The sequence below is a fragment of the Mustela erminea genome, chromosome 17, assembly GCF_009829155.1.
Source record: "Mustela erminea isolate mMusErm1 chromosome 17, mMusErm1.Pri, whole genome shotgun sequence".
NCBI classification, from domain to species: domain Eukaryota; kingdom Metazoa; phylum Chordata; class Mammalia; order Carnivora; family Mustelidae; genus Mustela; species Mustela erminea.
In genome coordinates, this window is record NC_045630.1 from 21,172,134 (window position 1) to 21,199,578 (window position 27,445).

Below are 27,445 nucleotides of genomic sequence, written 5' to 3' on the forward strand. Positions count from 1 at the left end.
GCAGGCTCCCGGCTGAGCAAGGAGCCCAATGCAGAACTCAATCCCAGGACACTGGGATCATGACCCGAGCCAAAGGCAGATGCTTAACCGACTAAGCTACCCAGGCATCCCATGATAGAGATTTCTTACTGGGAACAAGGCAAGCAAGAAGACAGTGAAGTAATATTTTTAAAGTACTGAAAGAAAAATAAAAACCTGTCCATTTAGAATACTCTCTCAGAAAAAAAAAAAAAATCTTTTGAAAACAAAAGTGAAATAAAGATTTTCAAATCCACAGAATTGAAAGGTTTTTTTCATCAGCAGAACTACACTATAGGAAATATTAAGGCAAGTCCTTTAGGGAGAAAGGAAATGACATCACATGTAAATTTAGATCTATGAACAGCACCAGAAATGGTGACTATAGCAGTAAATATATAAATTTTTTTCTTATTATTTAAATCTCTTTGAAAGGCAATTGCCTATTTAAACAACAAAAAAGAACATCAACATAATGTGGGGTTTTAAAAAAAGTAATGTAAAATAAAATGAACCACAATAACAAAAATGTTGTGAAGGGAGTAATGGAAATATACAATTCTGAAGTTATTTTACTATGCATGAAGTAGTGCTATTCTTTGAAGGAATATTGTATTGGGTTTATACACTATAAACCCTGAAGCAAGCACTAAAACAGTTATAGCTAATAAGCTAGCAATGGAGATACAAGGAGTCATAAAAAATATTCAATACATCTAAAAGAAAGCAAAAAACAGAAAAGAACAAGGAACAGAGGGAACAAATAGAAAAGAAATTGCAGGATGGTAGATTTAAGTTTAACCTTATACATAATCACATTGCATGTAAATTGTCTAAATAGCCGAATTAAAAGGCAGAGATTATTCAATTGCATAAAAAAAAAAAAGGTGAGACTGAATTGTTTGGTGAGTACAAGAAACACACTTTAAGTATAAAGACACAAATAGGGGAGCACCTCTGCCTTTGGCTCAGGTCATGATCCCAGGGTCCTGGGATAGAGCACTGCATCGGGCTCTCTGCTCAGAAGGGAGTCTGCTTCCCTTCCTCTCTCTCTACTTGTGATCTCTCTCTCTGTCAAATAAATAAATAAAACCTTAAAAAAAAAAAGACACAAATAGGGTAAAAGTGACAGGATAGAAAAGGATATATCATGCTAATGCTAATAAAAAAAATCTGGAGTTGCTGTATTATTATTACCTGATATATTTCAGAAAAGATAATATTACCACGGATAATGAAGATAACTTCATAATGATAAAGGTGTCAATTAGTTAAGAGAATATAATAATTTTAAATGTTTATGCATCTAATTATGGGGCTTCAAAATGCTTGAAGCAAAAACTCCCAGAACTACAAGAAGAAATAGACACATCCACAATTACAGCTAGCGATCTCGACTGATGGAATAGGCAGAAACCAGTAAGGATAGAGAAAATTGGAATAACGCTATCAAATGACTTAATTGACATTTATAGAACATTCCTCCCAACAACAAATGTTCTTTTTAAGTGCTCCTGGAACATTCACCAAGATGGCTCACTTGGTGAATACTACCTATTAGGTAGTATCATTCTTAGTATTTGCAGTTAGGTGACTGTAACTTAGTATTTACAAGTTAGGTAACTTGTTGGAATTATTAAGTGTCACTGCTGGGCTTCGAACCCAAGGGTATCTGACCCAGAACTCTTAATCACTAGGCTATCTGACCTTCCCTGAACACCTGGAACAGCTCAGCTCTCAGTGAAAACTCTAGGACTTAGAATGCAATCCTTTTTAAATAAACAAAGGAGTACGCTACTCAAATAGCATTCTGTAAATACTGCTTGGAAAGGAAGTACTTTCCCTGTCTCCTCTCATATTCAGCCCAAATGGCCTGTCTGCTTCCTTTAAGTGACATGACTTATAGGTACCATAAACTCAGGTCCCACTGCTGCTGGGTCTAAAAAAGAAGACAGTTGCAGACAATGAAATGTTGATGGGAGCTGTCTCTCCCTCAGGCTGCGTCTGTGTGTAAGAGATGGGTGGTCTCATACACAAGAGAAGGGGGATCAAGGGGCACGTTTGCCCTCCTTAGAATGCCAGCATCCAGACAGCAATTCCTTTTCCGCGAAGGAAATGTTTTTTTTATCTAAAATGAAGCAAAGACTCTCTAGCTTATGGTTGATTTTCTTTGTCTACCTTCTTATCTCTGTTATGAGTTCTACAATGTATGTAATAATTACAAGATGGAAAAACTTGGTAATGTTTTCCAGGGCGAGGTTTCCTTACTTATCGGCAAGAAAATGCCATGGAGGGGGAACACCTTTTTAATGGATGTGTGGCTGAGACTTGGCCCATGGCTGTTCTATGGGAGGAAATGTGACATGGGGGATATTATTCTGCCTCCCCATGCTAAGAGGAGGATTCGAACTGCTCAGGAGCATGAATTTCGATGATGAAATATTTAAAAAAAAAAGTTTTCTCTTCGATAGGCACTCTTTCTCTCTCCGCATGCACTCCCCGGACCTCCATCCTGTTTCACATCCAGCTGCCTTCCCTTCGATCCTTCCTAACTACAGTCAGTGGCTCCCCAGTTCCTGCTGTCTCTCTCGTTTCCCTCACCAGCTCCTTTCCTTCTTCCTCCCGCGTCTGGCCCATCCAGCGCTCTCCTCCCGCCCTCCGCAGTCCCCGAGGAGATCAAAGAGTGACAGCGAGGCTGCGGCCAGGAGAGACGCTTCCAGCTCCCCCTCCCGGCTGGGCTGAGCTGCGGGCTGCGAGACTGGAGGCTGGGCCCGGGCGTCTCGGCTTCTGGGGGGAATTAGGAAAGCGTGTCTGCAGCAGCACTGCCTACAGTAAAAGCAAAATTCCCTTTGTGCTGGTTCGCGGGGTGTCCCCTCGGCCAGGGACTTGGCCGCACGTTCCTGAAAGCCATTGTTCGCCCTGAGGGGTTGCGGGTCGGGAGCAGCGCGGGCGGGAGCCGGGCTGACCCTCGGGGGCGCTTCCCTGGTACCAAGCTGACCCCGGCGGCGTCGGTGGAGAGAGAAGTCGCCCAGCCGGACGGGGGCTCCAGCGCCGAGGAGGTGGGGAGGGGGGCCGCCGCCGGCCAATCAGGAGGCGAGGCCTCGCCGGGCTTCCCTCCGCGCTCCCGAGCGAGCGGCGCACAGTGGAAAGTTGGGAGCGCGAGCGGCTGGCCCCGGCGGAGAGCGGCGGCGGCGGAGAGCGGCGGCGGCGGCGAGGGCGGCGGGAGTCGGCGCGGCGCCGCAGGGCTCGGAGCGGCCCCCGGGGCATGGGCCGGGCGCGCTGCCCGCTCTCCGCGACTCGCCTCGCGCGGCCCGCGGGCACCTAGGCGTCCCGGAGGAAGCTGCGTCCAGACAAAAGCTGCAGCATCTCCGCCCGCTCAGCCCCTGCAGGGCTGCGGGGTGGGTGCCCGTCCCCCTCGGACTGTCGCCTCCAAACTTGTCGCTGGGTCCGAGAGCTTTCGAGAGCCTAATGAGCGGCCCTGAGCGGAAGCCCCCTGCGTGTTGTTGAGGGCTAAGCACAGGGCTAAGGCGTCCCGGGGGGGAAAAAAAAAGAAAAAAGAAAAGAAAAAACAAAAAAGGAAAGAAAAGACAATGATTTCCTGGGACATTGTCCGCACCGTATTCCTGTTTGCTCTCCTTTATTCTTCCCAAGCTCAAGATGCAAACCCCCAGCCCGACCCCGGGGCTGAGGAAATTCCCGAGGGGGCCTCCACCTTGGCTTTTGTGTTTGATGTGACGGGTTCCATGTACGATGACTTAGTTCAGGTGATCGAAGGGGCTTCCAAAATTTTGGAGACGTCTTTGAAAAGACCCAAGAGACCACTTTTCAACTTCGCTTTGGTGCCGTTCCATGATCCAGGTAAGGGAAATATTTATTCTTTGTGTTTCTTATTTCTCATGATTAATTACCTTATGTCTTATGCTCCAAAATTGTTTCAGTGCTAGGAAGTTTCTAAATCTTTTTTTTTTTCTTCCTTTCTTTTAACGTGTAGCTGAAACCCATTGTAACAAAGAGCTGCTCTTTGGCATCTGACTTTGCTCCCCAATTCCTCCTCAGGTCTTGGAGGTGTTGGGGCAGTGGCCCCAAACCTGGAAGTGTGGAACTACAGTTAAAAACCAGACCCCAGAGTTCCGAGCAAGGACGTGGAAACTGGAGGTCATTGACTTTTTAATTTCAGAGCTAAAGAATGCTTAATTATGAAGGCAGATTTGGACCTGGGTATCCAGCAGCGCTGCTCCTGGAGCTCCCATCCTGGCCGAGAGCACCCTCAGGATAGCTTAAATGAGAGAGGGAGGAAAAACCTGTTGTGTGAGACCCAAGGAAGCTTGTTGAGTAATTACTAGTGGAACCAAAGAGATGAAACTAAGAGAGAAGCCATTCATTTCTTAACTGAATCTATTCATTTTTGCCCCAAGTCATCATTAGTTCGGTTCCCAGATGGGTAGAAACATTATGTCCGTGTCTCATCCAGGAGAAATGCATGTAATTTGGTCGCCGGTACTCTTTAAAGGTAGTTGGAGCAAAATAACTGTACTTTTCCCCCTAAAGCGATGGGTTTCAGCTGCTCCACGGTAACATGATCCTATTTACTTTTTTTTCAGTTGCTATTTCATGTGGCACCTTTCTGTGAGGCTCAGAGGAGACCTCATTGTCATTGCCAGGGCAGCATTGCAGGGGGAGCCCTGGGGCTCCCTGTCTGACAGCCACCTGAGTTTCATTAGCGCAAGTCCCTGCCCAGTTGAAGAAAGACAGCAGTACTTTCTTAAAAGTCCTCCCCCACTGTTCTCCCACATTTTTCCTGCTTTGAAAGCCTCTCTCTTCACCTCGAAGACCTCAACACAACCTCTTCGCAATGGGAGCTTGATACTGAAAATCTTGAATTCTTTCCTTGCACCTTTTGACAAACATGAGCTCACATTATTGCTAGGTCTTAAATAGGCTTTCTTTAAAAAAAAAAATGGCATGGGGAGAAAATAAGAGGGAAATGGAACTTTCTGGGATTTGTTGTTGTTGTTGTTGTTCTTCAGATATTGAAAATAAGAACCTATCCTACTTTTCTGGGACATACAGAAGAGTAGGATAGGTTTTTCTACACTTCTACATCGATTAAGCACAAAATGTTCTGCATATTTGAATAAAGAATTAAATGGTCCTTTACTGTTTTTCCTCTCTTAGACACCTCATGTGTTATGTTTCGATTTATTAAATGTCAGGATGCCAGTTATGAGGCAGTTCAAGGCTTTTGTTGTTTTGGAATAGCTTTTGTATATTTCTTCTATGGGGATATAGCTGAAGTTGGCTAAAAAATCAAGTAAAAATTGTTTTCTCTAAATAACATCACAATATACTCTTCTCCAAAAGAATCTTATGAAATGATGTTGCTGCTCACAACACAAAAAATTGCTTCAAGTCATGAATGGAAACTGGATCATCATGATATTTTGATGCGATATGAAAAATTATTGGAATAAATTGTATTGTGGTGTGCTGCTTTCCAGCTGTTACCAAATGGGAAAGTGTGTTGAAGTTGACTTTCCTGTAGTACTTGGCATACTATAGCTTTTTGAAATAATATGAGAAAATGACTAAATTGGTTCCATAAAATTAATTGCGTGTATAATTCCGCAAAATTAACTTTATTGGGATTCAAAGTAGAGAGAAGTGGCCAAGTGTTTATATTATCTAAGACTAAAGTATTTTCAAAGATAAAGAGAGAGATAGAAATTAAAACATACTAATAACCTTTAATTTAGTTTGCTAATTCACTTTACTGGATTATGATATTGTCTTTGTGTGATATTTGCGTTTGTGTGTGTGTGTATGGTGTGTATAATCATTTAAGAAATTTTGATTCTCGTGTTCTTTTGATTGGTGATCAGCCTGGAATGACAGAAAGAGCCTTGAATGGGGATTGGCAGTTTTACTGAGTGACATTAGAAAAGTCAATTTACCTGTTTCCTCAACTATGAAATGAGAGAATTGGATTTGAGCAGCTCTAAGTTCACTTCTGACTATGACATCTTGTTGTTGTCTGTTTGACCTGTGGTTGTTTTTCATAGCTCCCAATACCTATCCTTACCGTTGGGTGCTACAGCGGACATGCAGAGAAATAATGGGCAGATTTAAATACAAGAATTATAACCTTGACTACCTACAGCTTTTCAAAGCTGGGTAAGGTCTGAGATATACTCTAAGTCATTTGACAAAAATCTTTAGGCCTTTGTACATGATTGGACTTATGGTTTGCAGTTTGGCTCAAGGTGGGTGCGGGTAAAAATTAAAATACGTAGAAAACACAGACATACATGAGGCTCAAGTGTAACAGGTTAACAGGTAGATGATAAAAATTGTTCGGAAAATGTGCACATAAGGAAGCTGGTGTCGGAGGACCAAAAACATATTTGTGGTAGGAGGAAGTACCAGAGAGAACGATTGATGCTTACTGTGGTTAAGATGGGTTTTTCACTTCCATAATTACATTTAATATATTAATTTTTAACAGCTTCATTGAGATATAATTCCCTTAGTATTGAATTATTCATGTAAAATGTATAATTCAGTGGTTTTCAGTTTATTCACATGTACATGCAACCACCAGCACGGTCTGGAACATCTTCATCACCTCAGGGAGAAACCCTGTGCCTTTTACGTCTCTGTCCCTTAGCTCCCTATCATCATCCCCCCAGTGCTAAGCAAGCACTAATTCACTTTCTGTCTATAGATTTTCCTGTTCTGGCCTTTCATCTGAATGCAGTCATATAGTATGTGGTCTTTTTTGACTGGCTTCCTTCACTTTAGCATAATGTTTTCAAGGTTCATTCATGGAATAGCACGTGTCAGTGCTTTATTCCTTTTAATGGCTAAATAATATTCCATTGTGTGGTTGTACCACATTTTGCTTATCTATTAATCCATAATGGCTATTTAGGGTTTTGGCTCTTACGAGTAGCGCTTCTACCAACATTTATGTACTAGTTTTTGTGTGGATATATGTGATGATGTAATTTATTAATAAATGTATATTTGGTCTTCATTCCCATTTCTTGCATAAAGTTCCTAAAAAACCCCTTGTAATATCTTAAATGATGAGAGCCATAGAGTTGCCTTTTGTTATGTTAGCGGAGTGACTTTTGGATCCCGTCTAAGAATGGAGGCTGGTTGCCAGCAGCTTTAACCATGTGATTAGAGAGTTGGGATTTTTCAGTCCCACCCCAGACGTCTGGGGAGAGGAGAAGGTTTGGAGGTTGAATCCCTTGCCGGTGGTCAATGCTTTAATCAGTTATGACTATGTGCTGAAGCCTCCGTGAAAACCCAATAGGAAAGGGTTTGTATTGCTTTGGGGCAGTTCACCTGTAGAAATTTGGGGAGAATGGCACTCTCAGAGAAGGCATGGAAACTTCACACCCGTCTGATGTTTCCTCATGCATCTTTTCCATCTGGCTGATTCTGAGTCATCCTTTTATAAAAAACTGATAATCTAGTGAGTCAATGGGTTTCCTGAGTTTTTTGAGCCACTCTCGCAAAAAGAAGCAGGTTGTGGGAGCCTCTGATTTATATCCAGTTGGTTGGAAGTCCAGGTAACATCCTGGACTTCAGCTGGGCTGGGGGTGGGCTGGGCAGTCTTGTACCACTGAACCCTTACTCTGTGGCATCTGGTGATGTGTGAGAACAGCTTGTTGTGACATAAGGAAACCTCCTCATCCCCACATTGAAATTAGGTGCTCACAACACAGAAGAACGTATGTTTTCATTTCTCTTGGGTACATACCTAGGAGTGGAATTGCTGGGTCACAGCAACTCTGTGTTGAATTGTTTGAGGAAATTCCAGACTGTTTTCCGGAGCGTGGGTACCATGTTCCATCCTGTCCTGTGGTGTGTGAGGGTTCGGATTCCTTCACATCCTCATCACCGCCAGCTTATTATTGAACTTGTTGATTCTTACGTGTTAATTTTTGCTGTGCTTTTTACAACACTCAAAACGTGTTTCTGTCTTTCTCAGCACACAGCTTGGAGGAGGGCTCATGGTCTTCCTCTAACAGCAACTCTTTTTTTCCCAGTCGTCCAGTTCTCCTCTCTGTAAGACAAGTACTAGAGACAGAGGAAAGGGCAGTGTGTATAGATGAGTCACTTCTTATAAAGAAAAGTTCTCTTCTCTTTCATTATGTCTCAGGCTTTTCCCCAGGGTATCTTTTATGTCTGCCTTCATTCATTCATTCACTCACTCACCAGTTCTGTTTCAGGCATTGCTTCAGACACTGGGCATATGATTGTCTGAATAAAACAAACACTTCTGCACTGACAGAGCTTACATTCTCTTGGAAGAGGACACCAGCAATAAGGAAAATAATTAAGATATATATGATGTGTTTGTTGGTGGTAATTGGTCTGGAGAAAATAAAAAGCAGAAAAAGAGCATGAGGAGTTTGAAGTGAGTTGAGTGTTTTGATATTTAAAATGTGGTGGTCGCGAAGCTCCTGATTGCAAAGGGCACAGTTCTGAACATGGCAGGAGCATCCTGTCATAGTCAAGGTGCTGTGAAAAGACCAGGGTATCCAAGCACAGAAGGGGGGATGGGGAGAAGTTAGGAGGTGAGATCAGAAAGTTGGTGGGGCACATCATGAAAGGGCTCATAGGCCACTCTGACTTTGGCTTTTCTCTAAATGAGATGCAGAGCCATTTTAGGGTTTTTGAACTGAGTAGTGACATTATCTGACTCATGCATCCACACAAATCATTCTGTGAGTTTGAAAATAATTCTAAAGCAGAGCAAGGGCAGCAGCAGGGAGGATAGGAGACTATTGTATCGTTCAGGCACAAGAGGATGGTATACCGTGGGTAAAGTTGGTAGCTGTGGAAGTTTGAAGAGAGAGTTGGATTCTGTATGTATTTTAAAGATTTGACCAAAAGGATTTCATGACGTGTGAGGAACAAGACAGAAGGCAAGACCGATGCTGAGGATTTGTCTTGAGTGAATGGAAACGTAGCAGAGCCGTTTACTGAGATGGAGAAGGGTGAGCAAGAAGCAGGTTTGAGGAAATGTTTGGGAGGGTGAGGCTTTCATTTTTGGATATGGTTAAGTTGGAGATGATTTTTGGTACCCAAGTGGATATGTTAAGAAGGCAGTAGGATGTATGAAATTAAGGTTCAAGAGAAGAGGTCTGGATCTGAGATATATCCAAGCGTAAACATAGAGTTGGTATTAAGGGCTGTGAGTCCAGATGAACCATTAAGGCACTGACGACTTGAAGAATATTAAAGGTCTGTGGACCCAACCTGGGTCAGCAATCGTTGGCACTCAGAGAGGTTAGGATATACCAGCAAAGTAGCCTGAGGAAGTTGAGGTCAGAGAGGGAAAAGGGTACGTTATCCTAAAGGTCAAGAGAGGAAAGTATTTTCAGGAAGAAGCACTAATTGGTTAATTAAGAGAAGGATGGAGAATTGGCTAGTCACTTTAGCAATGTGGAAGTCATTGGTGACTCAGCAACCCTAGCCAAGTGTAGTGATGGGAGTGAAAGCCTGTTTGGAGAGAATTCAGAAGAGAATGGGAGAAAAATCATTGGAAATCTTTGGAATTACATTGTTGTTTCCAACTACTGGATGTTTGCTTTGTTCATGAAGCAAATATTGAAATTAGTTTTAATAAATGATTCAACCAGTATTTTACAAAGTGCAAATTCAATGTATTAGAAAGAACATCCAATTTGGAACAGAAGATTTGAGTTCTTTTCCTTAGTCTGTCATTTGAGCAAGTCGTTCAGCCTCGCCAGACTTCTCTTTCTCTATCTATAAAATTTCTGCCTTGGTAGGTTAATATTTAAAGTGTGTGATTTTAATGATCGTAATATGGTGAAAGATAAGTGACTGCAAAGGGATTCCAAGTAGCAAGGACTTGATTCACTGGGAGAAATATCAGATTACTTTCTCTATACTTAAAGAGTTTCATAGTAATAAAACTTGTGAGCCCTCAGTGACTTTGTATATTTCTTTCTGCAGGACCTTCAAGGTGTTAAGAAAGCACTCTAAGACTTCATGAAAAGATTCCCTTAGACTAATTTTCTGAGCAATAGCAAAATCCCCAAGCCATAATGACTAGAAAGATTTTTATGAAGAAAATATTGCACATTTAGGCTTTGAAAACCTATACAAATTTATATGAACTCAACCTCAAATTGAAATGTTTTGAATTCCAATATGTATAGGAAAAAGAGCTACAAAGCTATTAGTCTCCTTTTGCTTCTAGCATATTCTACAGGAAGAAGGATTTTCATGAGGAAAAGGATTGGTCTTTAAAGTCCAAGAGAAATCCAACCAAAGGCAACAAACTAACATTTAAGAATGAGAGATTTTATTTGGACAATGATAACTCTGTTTCCTAGGATGATAGAATATTTTAACCTGAGAGAGTAGAGCTATGTCACTGGATGTTTTCTGAGGATATGTAGAGGTGTTTTTCTATGTACAATGAAAACTTTCTCCCAAAATAAAAAGGACCAAATTTTGATAAATAATGTTTAATGTGTTAGGGATGTTTCTATTGAACCAAATCCTCTCTGACTCCCACACAATGGTGGGGTTTTTGTTTTTGTTTTGTTGTTGCCATTAAGTTGAGGAGGAGCCTTCTAACTGATTGTTGGTAAATCAGAATTTGGTTTGCTTATGGTTTGTCTCTGGTCAAACAAACAATACCCATCCTCAGCGGCCTTTTTAAGTCTGCTGACCTACCTTTCTCTCTGACTAGATATTAACCTCCTTGGGTAGGGACTGCCCCATTTATTTCACAGGTCTGGAACACAGTACACACACACACAAATATTTCACGAATGAATTAATGAATGCTGGAAACAAGAACCAGTGATTTCTCTGGGTATTTTAATCTTGCCTTTCATTTCTGTGACTTTACTTTTTGTTATTTAAAGATTTTATTTATTTAACACTGTGGAGATTCCTCAGAAAGTTAAAAATAGAGCTACCCTATAACCCAGGAATTGCACTATTAGGTATTTATCCAAAGGACACAAACATAGTGATTCAAAGGGGCATATGTACCTCAATGTTTATAGCAACAATGTCCACAATAGCCAAAATACAGCTTTCTGTATGCCCATTGACAGATAAATGGATAAAGAAGATAAGAATATGTGGGGTGTGTGTATATATATATCTTTTATGTATTTATAAATATATAAATGTGGAATATACATATATCTATAATGGAATATTAGCCATCAAAAAGAATGAAGCCTTGCTATTTGCAGTGATGTGGATGGAACTAGAGGGTATTATGCTAAGTGAAATAAGTGAGTCAGAGAAAGACAGATATCATATGATTTCATTTATATGTGGAACTTAAGAAACAAAACAGATAAACATAGGGGAAGGGAAGGAAAAATAAAATAAGATGAAATTTTATTCAGAGAGGGCGACAAACCATGAGACTCTTAACTATGGGAAACAAATTGAGGGTTGCTGAAAGGGAGGTGAGTGGGGGGTTGGGGTAACTGGGTGATGGGCATTAAGGAGGACATGTGATGGAATGAGCACTTGGTGTTATGTGCAACTGATGAATCACTATATTCTACCTCTGAAAATAATAAAACATTACATGTTATTAAAGTGATTTTATTTTATTTTATTTTTTTAAAGATTTTATTTATTTATTTGACAGACAGAGATCACAAGTAGGCAGAGAGGCAGGCAGAGAGAGAGAGGAGGAAGCAGGCTCCCTGCTGAGCAGAGAGCCCCATGTGGGGCTCGATCCCAGGACCCTGAGATCACGACCTGAGCCGAAGGCAGAGGCTTTAACCCACTGAGCCACCCAGGCACCCCTAAAGTGATTTTAAATTTTAAAAAATTTGTTTATTTATTTGACACAGAGAGAGGGAGAGAATGCGCATGAGCAGGGGGTAGAGCAGAGAAAGAGGGAGAAGCAGAATCCCTGTTGAGTAGGGAGCCTGAGGTGGGGCTCGATCCTAGGACCCCAGGATCATGACCTGAACCTAAGGCAGTCGCTTAACCAACTGAGCCACCCAGAAACCCTATGCAACTTTTCTTTTTAAATGATAACAATCAGAACAAAACTAAACAACATAATGATTTACTAACTCAGCCTTTTGGTGACACATATGTCCCATCTAAGACTGAATATGATTTGGAGATCTTGTGATCCAGGTAATGCCCGAGTCTTTGGGTAGTCATTGAAAGTTTGTATAGCACATGAATTTGGGGAAGGATGGATTTCTATGCAGTCTGGACTGTGTTAGCTGAACTACCTTCCGCTTTTTACTAAACTGGCTGAAGAAGTATCACAACAAATAAATTAATTTCTAAGGAACACTGTGAACAAAAGACCCACATTATAGGTAGTTCTCACAAGTCTACAGGGATTCTCCACCTTGGTTTTATTTTTTCTGACAAATCCCCATGAGAATTCCCATCTCTGTGGAGTACAGGAAAAATTTAAAAACCGGACTCATGTCAGATGTAAGGTGTAATGATATCAACTTTCCCTATATGAGTGATATAATGGTTAAATAAGACAATATATGTGAAAATCCTTTAAACGTGGTATAAAATTGGGGATGTCTGGCTGGCTCAGTCACTGGGCATCTGCTTTTGGCTCAGGTCATGATCACAGAGTCCTGGGATTGAGCCCTGCCTCGGGTTCCCTGCTCAGTGGGAAACTGCTTCTCCCTCTCCCCTCTGCTACCCCTGCTTGTGTTCCCTTTCTCGCTTGAGTGTCTCTCTCTGTCAAATAAATAAATAAAGTCTTATAAAAAAATGTGGCATAGAATCAGTGGTGTTGCTCTTACTGAATGACTCCCATTTGTCAATAAATTTGAATGGGTGCTGCAGAGGAGCCAGTTATTAAGAAAAACAGTAGAGTATTTATACAATAAGATTAAAAAATTAAATAGAAAAATATCCTCTTGATAATGGGACTAGTAGTCTCTTGGCAAAGGGCAATTCAAACAAGTTCAAATGTAGTACCATTCTAATAACATTCACTGCTTGAGAAGCATCAATTCTTTGCTGCCCTCGGCCCTGGAGCCCTTGACCACTGGCTTTATAATTGGGAAACCAACAGGAGAATTTAAAAATCCAAAGGTAAGTCATCATTGATTCATTCATTTATTCACTTACTCATCAGTCTATAATAGACGTCTTACTATTTGTCAAGGACTGTGGTAAGTACTTTTGATTCAAAAATAATGAAGCATAACTTAGAAGAAGTGAACAGTCTCTGGGGAAAGCAAGAGAAATAGGAATAATATATACCATGATATGTTTTATAGTGGAAAGAAGCACAGGAACTGCGTGAGCCCAGAGCAGTGCCCTTGATTCACAATTGAGGGAACTTGATGGACCCTAAAGTGTTTCTGGCAGGGTATCCTGGCCTGAAACCTGGACATAGTGCATAAGTAAAAGTAGTTTAATCAAAATATTAAGGAATTTGCATTATATCCTGAAAGCTTTCAGGAGCTTGGAAGGATTTTGAGTGAGGAGTGACATAATTGGGTTTTCACTTTAGATCTCTATCTCTTGGTTGGATTGGAGCAAGGCATCCTGAGAGCTGAGAGCTGAAATCTGAGGCTATCACAGTAATTCCGGGTGGAAATACTGAGGTGACTTGGATATAGGCGGAAGGCTGTAGATTTCTGAGCTATTAGCAAAGTCCAATGGACTTTGGGACTGGACTTAGCCCTCCTAGCATGAGAAAAAAGGGAAATATGAATTCCTGCTTAGGTTAAAATATGAAATTGGCTTACAATTGAAGAGAAAATATATGTAAAGCCAGTTTTAAGAGATACCATTACTCTCAGGCCAGTAGTCTTGATAATAAGCTCCTTATACATAACTTGCGTAAAATAAAGTATCAGCCAAAAGTATGGGGGAGTCAACAATGAAAATGAGAGTCACAGAAACAACTAAGTCATCGTCCAACCAAGTTCTTTATTTTAATTGAGGTGTAACTGACATATAACATATTAACTTCAGGTAGAAATGTAATGATTTATTATTTGTATATATTGTGCGATGATCACCACAGTAAGTCTAGTTAACATCTGTCACCATACGTAGCTATAAACATTTGTTTTCTTGTGATAAGAACTTTGAAGATTGACTTTTAAATATGCAGTGCAGTGTTAACTAGAGTCACCAGGCCGTACACCATGTTCTCATGACTTACTCATTTTATTACTGGAAGTTGGTACTTTTTGACGCCTTCACCATTTTGACACCTTCCCCAACCCCCATTTGGGAATCATCAGTTTGTTTTCTATATCTATGAGCTTGGTTTTGTTTTTAGATTCCACATATAAGTGAGATCTTGGGGTATTTGTCTTTCTGTGTCTAACCGATCTCACTTAGCATTATACCCTCTAGGTCCATCCGTGTTGTCACAGCTGCCAAGATTTCCTTCTTTCTTACGGCTGAATAATATTTCATTGTGTATATACTGCATTTTCTTTATCTACTTGTCCATCGATGGATATTTAGGCTGTTTACATATCTTGATTATTACAAATAATGCTGCAGTGAACATGGGGGTCCATATGTCTTTTTGGGGTAGTGTTTTTGTTTTCTTCAGATAGATACTCTTGTGGTATTGCCGAATATTATGATTGCTCTATTTTTCTTTTTTTGAGGAACCTCCGTACTGTTTTCCTTAGGGGCTGCACCAATTTACTTTCCCATCAACCATGCACAAGGGTTCCCTTTTCTCCACATCTTTGCCAACAGTTGTTATTTCTTGTCTTTTTGATAATAGCCATTCTAACAGGTGTGAGATGATATCTCACTGCGGTTTTGGTTTGCCTTTTCCTGATGATTATGATGTTGAGCAAATTTTCATGTACCTGTTGGTCATCTGTATGTCTTCTTTGGAAAGATGTCTATTCAGATCCTCTGCCCAGCTTTTAATTGGATTGTTTGGGTTTTTTGCCAAGTTCTATCTAGGGCTCAGAATGTTAGTTCATTCTACACTTAACGAGTCCACCCATCAGTAACATTCTAACTATGGCAGTAGACTGTTTATCTTTATAAATATGTAATGAGGTCATTACATATTTGGATCATACTATTAACTCTCCTTGTTTCGATTGCATGCTCACTGTACAGCCTCCTGATAATTTAACCTAATGCACTTTCCTTATGGGGAGAGAATGCTCTGGTCAGACTTGCACGTACATCAGATTCACTAGACAGCTATATTCTTCATTGGTAACTCATATTTTGGCATACTGTTTTCATGTATCAGTCTCTATTGTTTAAAATATTCTGACGGTGTCAAGTTCAAGTTTTTGAGTTTGCAAGTCTGAGAGCCAGACCTTGGTTGGTGGTGAATTTAATAAAATAAATGTCTCCCTGTGTGGGTCTGTTTGGGTGGCCTGTCTCCAGGTATCATTCCTCAAGCATCTGCAACTGTCAGTGTTAGTATGAGTAGTGCCAAGTAGCTGTTCTGTCCTCTTGAAACTTGTAGAGATGACAGCTGAAGCCATTGGAATAAATGAGATCATCCAAGGAGAGTATGTACACTGAGAAAAGAAAAGAGAGGGTAGAACTATGGAGAATATAAGCATGTAAAAGAAGAAGGGAAGTTCATAGGGGATTCTGGAAAAAGTCCAGGAAAATAGGAAGAGAAACTTGAGTGAGCAGCATTTGGAAATCTAAGAGGTAATGAGTTTTAAGCAGGAGAAGTTGTTAACTCTGTCCATTTATAAGGTTATAGAAGATAAAGGTTAAACTCACAGGCTGAAGTGAAGTTCATTGGGGTTGTGGAGCCACAGGGCTGAAATGGGTAAGAAAATGGTGCTAGCAAATGCAGTCTCTTTATTTTGTGAAACATATCATTTTGGTTAAAATCATGGGCAGTGGAGTTTGATGCTTGGGTCGGAAGCCTGGCTCTATCAATTACTTGTGTGATTTTAACTTCTTTGTGTTTCAGTTTCAGTAACTGGGAATTGTGAGAATGTGAGCATTGAAATAACAGATGTCCAAAACTTAGCACAACCCTTTGCCACACAGTAAATTCTCAATAAACATTAGTTATTGAGACTTAGTTTTAAGGAAGACTTTTTTTTTTTTTTTTTTTTTTTTAAAGGGGAGAGAGGAGAGAATGTTTAAATACTGCTGGAAAAAAGTCATTTCAGTAGAAGACTTGGAAAATGTCAGAGAGAACAGGTAATTATGAAACCAGGACTTTGAGGAAGCAAGAGGAGATGGGATTCAAAGTAGAGGGACTGGTTGTTGGCAGGAGAAGACCTTCAGTTCTTTAGTGTGATAGACAAGAAACAGATCACAGACAGGCATAGTCAGAGACGAGCTGGTAGGTGGGGAGACAGGATCTTAGGTCACTTCTTGTCTGATGGACTCTTTTGACTCAAAGAAACAGATAGTCATTTGCTGAAAGGAGGGAAGTGGCAGAGGATAATGGAATTTTGGAGGTAGAAGGTGACTATAGGGACACATAACAGGATGAGCTGTGGTTCAGAAGATGAATTTATAATGCTCGAACACTGCCTAGCTATGAGATTTCTTTTTTTTTTTTTAAGATTATTTATTTATTTATTTGACAGAGAGAGAGAGAGATCACAAGTAGGCAGAGAGTCAGGCAGAGAGAGAGGGGGAAGCAGGCTCTCTGCTCAGCAGGGATACTGAGGCAGATGCAGGGCTCGATCCCAGGACCCTGAGATCATGACCTGAGCCAAAGGCAGCGGCTTAAACCACTGAGCCACCCAGGCACCCCAAGCTATGAGATTTCTTTAGCAGCTCTCAGCAACTTGGGCATAACTTCTGAGGTTGACCTCTGGTTTGATCTACGACTGGGATTTTGTTGAGCAGATGTGACTAAAGAAATAGGATGTGGTTGAGCAGGATATTGTTAAGAGAAAGACTGAAGTGACAGATCATAGAGTCAGGTCTGGATATCTTGGATGGACAAAATTTGATATTATGCATGTGGAGGATTCTATGACAAGGAAGCTCAGGTCATTGATTAGAATAGCCAGCGTGACTGATCCTAGAATTTAGCTTGCATAGCAAAGGAAGTTTTAACTAGGATGAAGATGGTGGGATTGAGATCAAGGAACTCGGGTCTGCAGAGTTGAACGTGGTTGTTAAAGTAACCCAGATGGTAACAGCGCTTAAAACAGTGAGAAAGATAGTAAGTCAGGCATCAAATTTTTATTTGCTAAGAATTATTGAGAAGTCTCCAAGTGGTCCTTGATGATGTTGAGGAGGGTTAGAGAGGTCATAGGTGACATGCACCCCAAAAGGGCGGGTGTGTTCTTTGAAAGTAGAGAACTAATGGACTATGGACCGGGAATGGGTCAGCACCCACCTCCTGTCCCTGTCTCCAACACCTGAGCAGACCCCACTAGGGAGGACTGTCGGGGAGATGGTGCCATCCAAGGACAACCCTGTTTCAGCTGAAATGGGAGGTAGATGGAGAACTGTGTGGGAAGATGGGTTGGAAGTTCTAGGGATTTGGGAGGGCATAGGATGTTGAAGGAATGGGTCAAGAGAGGAAACAGAGTAAGTGAGAAGACGAATGGTTTGTATCTGAAGCAGCGACCACAGATCATTGTGACATGAAGCAGGGTGAATACGCTGGTTGCAAAGTCTAGCCATGGCTTGTATGTAAGTTTAAGATACTAGGTCAGGGTCTGGGAGAGTCAGAGCCTAATGAAATGAGCTGTTGGCAACTCTGAAGGCAACGTGGCTGGTAGCATCCAGCATCTTATCTCACACGCCTTACTGACACAGGCATAGTAACATGAGTTTTATTTCCCATAAGAACAGCCACCATTTTATTTTTCTGTCATGACTGTGGACCAGACACCGAACTAGGCACATTCCATGCTTTATCTCATTTAAGGCTCACAAAAATTCTTGAGTGATAGATGTTATCTTTACTCTACATATGAGACCACTGAGGCTTATATGATAGGAACTCTCACAAAATGTACAAAATCTCCTGAAAAAGAATAGCTTTCTGTAAGTTATTATTATGATTATTATTTTTTGCAGCCTCGTATTTTGAGAAGTATGCGAGATTGAGAGAACGTGCCCAAGAAGGCATGGCTGAGGGACCACTGTGTTAGTCCTTCTAAGGCTACAGTAACAAAGGACCACAAACTGGGTGGCTTAAACAACAGAAATTTATAGTCTCAAGGTTCTGGAGGCTGGAAGTCTGAAATCAAGGTGTTGGCAGGGTTGTTTCCTTCTGAAGGCTGTGAGAGGGAATCTGTTCCATGCCTCCCTCCTAGCTTCTGGTGCTTTGCTGGCATTCTTTGGTGTTCCTTGGCTGGTAGATGCACTGATTTCTGCCTTCATGTTCACAGGGTGGTCTCCCTGTGTGCAATTTCCCTTTTTTATAAGGACACCAGTCATATTGGATTACTGGCCCACCCTACTCCTGTATGATCTCATTGTAACTAACTGTATCTTTTATAACCTTATTTCCAAATAAGGTCACATTCTGAAGTGCTAGGGGATAGGACTTGAACATGAATTTTGTTGGGACACAATTCAACCCATACTGAGACCACTCACTCAGTGATTAACATTAAGAAAAGTCTTTAACTCTTAACGAGTCAGTTAAGAAATTATTAGAAATTTCTAAATTATTAGAAATTTTTGATAACAGTGTTTGCATCAGTGAATATCATGGACTCTAAGCTCTGATGTCTTTTTGGGTAAGAATGGGGTTCTCATTGGGAATTATGGAGAGGGTCGTTAATATGTTGAGGTGCTGTTTAAGTCCTTAAAATAATTTTGAATTTTTAAAAAATATGTGCATTTTACTCTTAAATCATTTAGTACTTGAGATCTTTTACTCTGAAAACATTTAATTAAGCTTTATTGATTTTTTGAAGATGTTGAGCCATTTACTTGAGTTTTGAAACAGAGAAAATTATAAAGGAGCTAGGAATTCTGAGGATTATGTGTGGGTTCCAAAGTATTTTAAGTTTGTATACCTCTAGGTTTCTCTTCTTGGAAACTTCAAACACACTAATTGGAGCAATTTTTCCACAGCACCAGATCTCTAAGAGCTTACCTTTAAGCTCTGTTTTATAGCAGGTGGGAGGAGTTCCTTGAAGTTGACTGGCTGGAAGGAACTCTGATTACCACTGAAAAGGCCTCAGGGCAGTGGTAGCTGTTCTCTTGCCAAGATCTGACCGGGGGAAGCTGGCTGGTTAAACGAGACTTAGGGCTGATGGAAAGAAATAAATTTATGAGATGGTTCTTGTTCTTTAAGTTTTTTCTTTTTTTAAACCAGGTAGAAGGTCGAGACAATACATTATTTAATGAAGCAGTAGAGAACAAAATTCTAAAACAATATTGTAGCATCTGGCATATCAATTTTTAAGATTCAAAGTGAAATGTTTTGTTTTTTGTTGAGTTCATTATTTGTACTTCAAAGACCTTTGCCAGAGCACACAGAAAACCTCATTTCTATTGTTCTGTATTCCCCAGAGAGTCTTCTCTGCTCTTCTTAGGTGACCCTGTTCGCCACCCTCTGAATCAGATGATCACACTTTTGCCTTTAAGTTTTCTCTTAAGCCACGCCCTATGTTGGAATGTCTCCCTGTGTGCCAGACATTTTTGTTTCTCTAATTAAAAGATTGTTCAAAATTTCACCTCTTCCAAGGAATTTTCCTGGATTATTGGAAAAGTGTCATTCAATAGTGACATTTATTATATGTTTTATGGACTTAATTTATGCCTTTGATAACTTCACTTCTTTTTTCTTCTTCTTCCACAGTATAAAAAAAATGAACGATTGAGTTGATTTATCTTGACAAAGTAAAATCTGGTAGAGTTAAATTTAGAGTTTTTGAGTGAATAGACTCTAAAATGAAATAGACCAGAGTTTGATTATTAGTAGGTTACTAAGTTCTCAAGGCTGTAGTCTCCTTACCATGAAAGTGAGAGAAACAGTCATGCTTCCTTGTCAAGTTGTGAGACTTAGAGGGGAAAATGGACTGGAACATTTGGTATGAAGCCTGACATAAAGTCAGGACTCAGGAGGATTTTTCAAAGGAAATTAACACTTGATATAGAGTCAAAACCCCTGGGTCCTGGCTCTAACAGGACGGGTCCTTTGACCTCTTAGAACCCGTTTCCTCCTGTCTAAAATAAGGATGCAATCACTAGTTTGCTGTTAAATGGTAAACCACTGGCTCTGGAGTGGGGCATGGGGAGGGGTCCTTATTTGTAGCATCTGACAATTTCCATTTCACAATTTCCACAATTTCCAACTATGCTGGAGCCAATTTCAAACTACCACATGATGTCGTTGGGTGTGGAGCTGTGAAGAGATGTGCACGATTGTTTCACCCACCCTAGCACAAAGGGGAATATTTATGTTTAAATGAGATAGTATTTGTGAAAGGACTTCGTGTAATAGGTTTTCACCAGATGTCAGCTTAACATTCCTTGGAAAAGTCCTTTAGATAGGTAGAATTATTGAGTGTGGCATTAATTCTATGACAGGAAGCAGACTGAGCACTTTCTTCTCCATGGCAGTTTGAGAAATTTCAACAGTAAAGACCCAGAGATGCCAGGCAGACAAGACTAAGGCAGATTTAGAATAGGAGGAAACTACCACATCTTTAAATGTTCACTGAGGGCATCTCCAGGGTATCTCACATTTATTAGCACCCCCTCTCCATGCCACATGCATCTTTTCCTCTGTTCCCCAACTCAGCAAGCATTTTGCCAGTTTCTCGCAGCTGTTTCAGACCACACCCTTGGAGTCATCCTGGACTCATCTGTTTTATACCCTACCAGCCACTCTGCAAGTTCTCCTGGCTTGGTCTTCAAGTCTTAGTTTGACCACTTACTTACCCCTCTACCTCAGGTTGCAGGGAAGGGCCAGCAATCCCTGTACCAATGGATGAAAGATTACTTCAAACTTCACTGTGAAAAGAGAGGAGAAGGCAAGGGAGTCAACGCTCAGAGAAGAAGACCCTTTACTCTTTGCTCTCGCCTTTATTGGTCCTTCAGGAGAATCATAAATCTTAATCACTCTTTCTCAGGCATGTGATGTGTGACAAGGGATCTTACTGGAACCAGGAGGATCTGTTTATGTATGGGAAAGATAGGATATGCTGCTCTGGTGTTCTGTTGTCTGCTACACATAGCCTGGGGACAATGCATACATGTCTTAGATCACAGGGAGGTTGGGCTAAGAAAGCACTGGGGAGGGCAATTTCCTGCGGCTGTCCTACGGCAGAGTGGTCTGCAGTGCTTGGCATTCCGAAGGCCTATGCCCTTCTCGGAAACCCTCTGTCCTCCCAGGGCCTCCATTTTAGCAAGCCAGGTACTGTAGATGATTTCATGCTCTACCTTAACCCCAACACTGAGTCACTTTAGCGGGTCTCCCTGTTATTCTCTCCAGAGCCACCAGAGGAGATTTTAAAATGAAAGGCAGCTCACATTATTCCCCACTCCCCTTTCTGACCTCCTCACTCACTTCATTTTTCGCACATTGGCATCTTTATTAATTCTTACAAGCCAGGCACACAACCTCTCCAGAACCACTGCTCCTGTTCCTTCTTTCCCCAGAATCTTGGTTGGCTCATATCATGACTTCACAAATCTCTTGGCTCAAGGTTACCCCCTCAGAGAGGCCTTCCCTGTCCACCACCCTAACAGAATGCCCTGTATGACTTTGTCCTGTCAACCTGCTTTATTTTTCTTTTTATAGACTTAGCCCGGCTTGATGTTAGAGATGACATGAATCCATTTATTAGAGGTCTAGCTCCTCCACTCAGTATAAACTCTCTGGGGTCAGACTTAGTTTTCATGACTGAATTCCCCAGAGCCTCACAAAGAAGACTCCTTGATGTACAGAAGGTACTTAGTACATGGTTATTCAATGAAAGGGTGGATTTTTGTTAATGTTCCATGTGTATTGAAAAGAAATTCTTTAACTGAGTGCAAACCTTCAATAGCTTAATTATGTTGTTCATAGATCCTGTGTCTTATTGCTCAATTGATTTATCAGTTTTTGAATAAACTATATTTAAGTTTTGCATTTGGATTGTGGTTTTTGTTCATGCTTTTTGTAACACCAGTCATTTTTTGTTTTTAAGGACATATTGTTGGGTATATACTGGTGCTGTTCTTGGTGAATTGTCCATTTTAACATTAAATATACGGTCATCTTTATCTGTGATACTTTTGCCTGTAAATATATTTTGCTTGGTATTAATAATGCTGTTCCATATTTGGTTGATATTTTTGATATATTTTATCTTTTTCTTCTCTCCAAACTATTTTAATAATCAAGTTTAATCCTGTACTTTTATTGTGATTATTTATGTATTTGGACTTATTTTTATTATCTCATTTTGTGCTTTCTGTTTACTGTGATTTTTGTTAATCCTGCCTCTCCTTTTCCTGCTATTAAATTGAATTATTATGTTATTAGTTTGGTAATTATAGATTGCATTTCTCTCTTTTCACCACTACTCTTAATTTAGTTCACTTAATGAAGTCATTAAGTCGAATTAATCAGTGTCGATGTTCCTGTGTAGTACAAAAGCCTCGAAACGTTTTATTCTGATCACCCTCCGCCTACCCTCTATAGCATTAACTGGTTTATTCGATCCATCTTGTTTTTAAGCCCCAATGAGTCATTTTTGTTTATATAGTCTATGTTTGTATAGGTTTGCCTTGTTTACTAATTTCTTTACTTCTTGTTACTTCTAGCTTCCCACTCCATTTTGGACTCTTTCATCTTTTTTTCTATTCTTTTTTACTTTCTTTACCTCCTTTATTGGTTTTTTCAGGAATCGTATATAAGTGAGTGTTGGTTTGCAACCTCAGGAGTTTCCTGGGTAAAATTCTGAACTAGCCTCTGTACACAGGAGGCAGGAAAGACCAAAGGAGGAAGTAGACACCTCCAGATTGGTAGGTGGTAGGTTTAATAAGTCAAGAGAACTTTTAATGCCTTGGGCAGCAGCCTGGTGAATAGTCCTCTACATCTGGCCCCTAGAATCTTAAGAGTTTACGTAGGAGTCTTAATAGGATTCAGTCATGTATGCAGTTCAGATGGTCTCAATAACAAGCTATTCTCTCAAGGCTTCTTCCTTGAAGTAGCTCTTCATGCAGGAACAGTGGACGAAAGGGTGAAAAGCCTCCACCTTGCATTTCAACCTGTAGTCACCTCCTCTCCATGACCTCCTTCAACAATAGGAAATCCTTTTGGCTTTCGTTTGTTTGCTTAGAATTTATGTATAGCATCTTTTTTTTTTTTTTTTTAAAGATTTTATTTATTTGACAGAGATCACAAGTAGGTGGGGTGGGGGAGTGGAAAGCAGGCCGCCTGCCGAGCAGAGAGCCCAATGCCGGGCCCAATCCCAGGACCCCGAGATCACGACCCGAATCAAAGGCAGAGGCCCAACCCATTGAGCCACCCAGACACCCCTAGAATTTATGTATAGTATCTTAATTTGTGATTACAAGGTCAGGATAGAATTTTGTATCTAATTTAGCCCATTAAAAGTATTCTTTTATTGTTTTCTGACTTCTTTGCTGTTGATGAGAAATCTGTCAGTTTGTCATTCCTTTTTACTTAAGCTGTTTTTTCTTTCTGGTTATTTTACAATGATCTCTTTGCTTTTCTGTTTCTGCAGTTCTTTATTTAATTTCTAAGCATGGATTTGATTTTGTTTTTCCTGCTTGAAACCTAGTTTGCCTCTCTGACCTGAGGACTTAAGTTTGTATCCAATTTTGGATAATTCTTATTTTTCAAATATTTCCTCTCTTTATTCTGTAATGTCCTCATCATAAAACCACATTAAGTGTACTTTTGATCTTTTCATTGTATTCACCAAGGCTCTTTATCTTTCTTTCATATTTCCCATTTCTTGGTGATTTCCTCAAATTTTGTGTGCAGTTCACTTCAGCTCTATTTAATGTACTCTTGAAGTCATCCATTGAGTTTTCAATTTCAATAACTGTAGTTTTTTATTTCCAGAAGTTTCATGTGGTACTTTTTCAAATTTGCCTATTTTATTTTGTATCATATGCTTTTCAATCTTATAGTCTCTTTAATAGTGTTGTATTATTTCTACCTCTTAGAGTGGCACAAATTCTTCCAAGTATTTGGTATACTGACTCTCCCTCATTGTGGTTTGTTTCCTTGTGTGTTTGCTAATTGTTGACTGTGAATACATCTTCAGCAGGGAGTCTAGTGTCCCCTAGATTGTACACTACTGATGTTTATAAAGAGGTTTGCGTTTGCTTTTGTTGTAGTCCTAAAATTAGTTTGTGGGCTTATTTATTTATTTATTTATTTATTTATTGGGCTTTGGATTCTTGCACCATAGAGCTAGTATAACTCCTACTAAGACTTATATGTTTCTGGTTTAGGATTTCAGTTTCTCTCAGGAGATTTATTCCCCCCCCCCCATTAGAGACCTGGATAGATGGCAAGTTTTCTTGCCAATTTTTTAGGTTAGTGGGAGGAATTTCCTGATCCCCATTTCACTGATAGCCCTGAACTTTAAGTGGGGTACTCTCTTGTAGTTCTCTGATCCAAAAGACACTGATACCAAGAAATGTACCTCCATGACATTAAAATTTTAGCAGCCAAACCCTATATCAGGATCTGATACTCTCTTTTGCTGCCATGGTGACAACAGAAGTTTAATTTTGGTTTGAATTCCCTTTTTACTTTAGGTAATTGGAAAATTTCTTATTATTTTTATCATTTGATTTTGGCTCTTATATTAAAAAGGAAACTTTATATTTTATCCAGCATCCCTGTTTTGTATGGGGAATGTCTTCCATGTCAGCTTAGTCTGCCACTTCTCATATCTTAATGCTTTTCCTTGCCTCTTTTTTTTCCCCATGTCTAGATTTCTCCCATTAAAAAAAAAAAAAAAACTTATTTTTTTCTTCATAGTAAAATATTTGCTTATGAAGAAAACTCTAGGCTGAGATAAGTTCTCAGGAGAACTTTACTAAATATTCAAGGAAAGTAATCACAATTTTACAGAACTACTTCCTGGCAATAGGAAAAAAAGGAACACGTTTCATGACACTGGGTAATCCTTGTACCAAATAACTACTATCGACCATACAAGAAAGAAAAATTATAAGTCAACTTCCCTCATAAGTTTAGATGCAAAAATTCTAAATGAATTTTACAAATCAATCTAGCAATATATAAAAAGAGAGTCTTGTAATGACCAGGTTGTTTTTATGCTAAAATGAAAAATATTGGTTTAACACTACAAAGTAAATCATTGTAACTTATTATATTAGTGTGGAAAAGAAGAAGAATCATATGATCCTCTCAATAGATTCATTTGCTATATATCAAATGTTATATATGCATTCATCATCAAACAAGGAAACAAATAGCTCTTAGAAAACTAGGATATATAGTAATTTTTTTTAATCTAAAAAGAACTCATTAAAAAACCCTTTAAAATAATTATCATACTTGATGGGCAAGCTAATTTTTTTCCACTGAAATTATAATCAAGATAAAGATGAAATCAAGTTATATACATTATACTGTAATGTAATTTATATTTATAAATTTATATTTTTACTGGAATAAAGTTATATACATTATACTGTATGTAGAATGATGACTCAGTTTTCATTTCCATTATTATTTACTTATGCCTTCTCTTTTCCTCATGGTCAGTTTAGATCAGTTTTTCTATTTCAAGGGAACAGCCCCTCGTTTTTTGAGCATCTCCAGTTTTATTTTTGTTTTATTAATTTGTGGTCCTATTTTAATTATTTCTTAGCTTCTACTTTCCTTAATTTTTATTAATTTTATTAATTTGTGGTCCTATTTTAATTATTTCTTAGCTTCTACTTTCCTTAATTTTTAATTTACTTTCCTTAATTTCTAAATTTAAGTGTTTATTTTTACCTTTCTTTTTTGTAATACAACTATTTAAGGCTTTAATTTGAATTCATACATTTTCTGTATTTTAATGAACCACTTTAGTTGCATCCCAGAAGTTTTTATTTGTTGTAAATATATATATTATGTATAATATATATATATACATTTAAAGATTTTATTTATTTATTTGACAGACAGAGAACACAAGTAGGTAGAAAAGCAGGCAGAGAGAAAGGTAGGGAAGCAGGTTCCCCACTGAGCAGAGACCCCAATGAGGAGCTCCATCCCAGGACCCTGAGATCATGACCTGAGCTGAAGGCAGAGGCTTTAACCCACTGAGCCACCCAGGCGCCCCTCTATTGTATTTATTATTGTCATGCAATGCTAACTACTTTTTAAACTCCATTGTGGTATCTACTTTCACCATCTTTTTTTTTTTTTTAATGGGATGTTGCAAAGAAAATTTTTTCCTTTAATTTTAACTATACTGGAATTAAAATTAAAAATTATTAAGTTTTAAATTTTATTTCCAGTATAGTTAATATAGATTTTTTATTATATTAGTTTCAGATATACAAATAGTGATTCCACAGTTCTGTACCTTACTAAGAGCTCCTCACAGTAAGCATGCTTTTAATCCTTTCATCTGTTTCACCCATCCCCCCGCCACCGGTAATCATCAGCTTGTTCTTTATAGTTAAGAGTGTGCCTTGGTTTGTTTCTCTCTCTCTCTTTTTTCCCCTTTGATCTTTTGTTTTGTCTCTTAAATTCCACAGATGAGTGAAATCATATGGTGTTTGTCTTTCTCTGACTTTTACTTAGCGTTATACTCTTTAGCTCCAACCATTTTGTTGCAGATGGCAAGATTTCATTCTTTTTATGGCTAAGTAATGTTCCACTGTGTGTGTGTGTGTGTGTGTGTGTGTACGTACCGTACACCCTCTTTATCCATTCTTCAGTCAATGGACACTTGGGCTGCTTCCCTAATTTGGCTATTGTTGATTATGCTGCAGTAAACATAGGGGTGCATATACCTTTTTAAGTTAGTGTTTTCATATTCTTTGGGTAAACACCCGGTAGTGTGATTACTAGATCATAAGGCAGCTCTATTTTTAATTTTTTGAAGAACCTCCATACTGCCTTCCACCAGTGGCTATACCAGTTTGCATTCCTACTAACAGTTCACAGGTGTTCCTTTTTCTTCACAGCCTCACCAACGCTTGTTATTTCTTATGTTTTTGATTTTGGTCACTCTGCCATGTGTGAGGTATTGTGGTTTTGATTTGCAGTTCCATGGTGATGACGACTGATGTTCAGCATCTTTTCATGTATCTGTTGGCCATCTGGTGGTCTTCTTTGGAGAAATGTCCATTCATGTCTTCTGCCATTTTTTAAAATTGATTTTTTTGGGGGGTTATTGAGTTTTGTAAGTTTTTATATATTATATAAATATACATATGTATGTTTATCAGTTCTATCATTTGCAAATATCTTCTCCCATTCAGTAGAGTTTCTTTTTATCCTGTTGATTGTTTCCTTTTC

At 39.4% G+C, this 27,445-nt stretch overlaps 1 protein-coding gene across 3 annotated transcripts in view; it reads left to right on the plus strand.

Annotated features, from left to right (window-relative positions):
• Positions 1-3,505: 3,505 nt before the first annotated feature.
• HMCN1 (hemicentin 1) overlaps positions 3,506-27,445 on the plus strand; it is a 474,548-nt gene continuing 450,608 nt past the window's right edge. For 2 of the 3 annotated variants that reach the window (XM_032317250.1, XM_032317254.1), the window contains exon 1: positions 3,511-3,876. In XM_032317250.1, coding sequence (XP_032173141.1) covers positions 3,609-3,876 — 268 coding nt within the window. In that variant the 5' untranslated portion in view covers positions 3,511-3,608. Of the gene's footprint in view, positions 3,877-27,445 lie in introns of all 3 variants that reach the window. The other variant, XM_032317251.1, reaches the window with a different exon arrangement.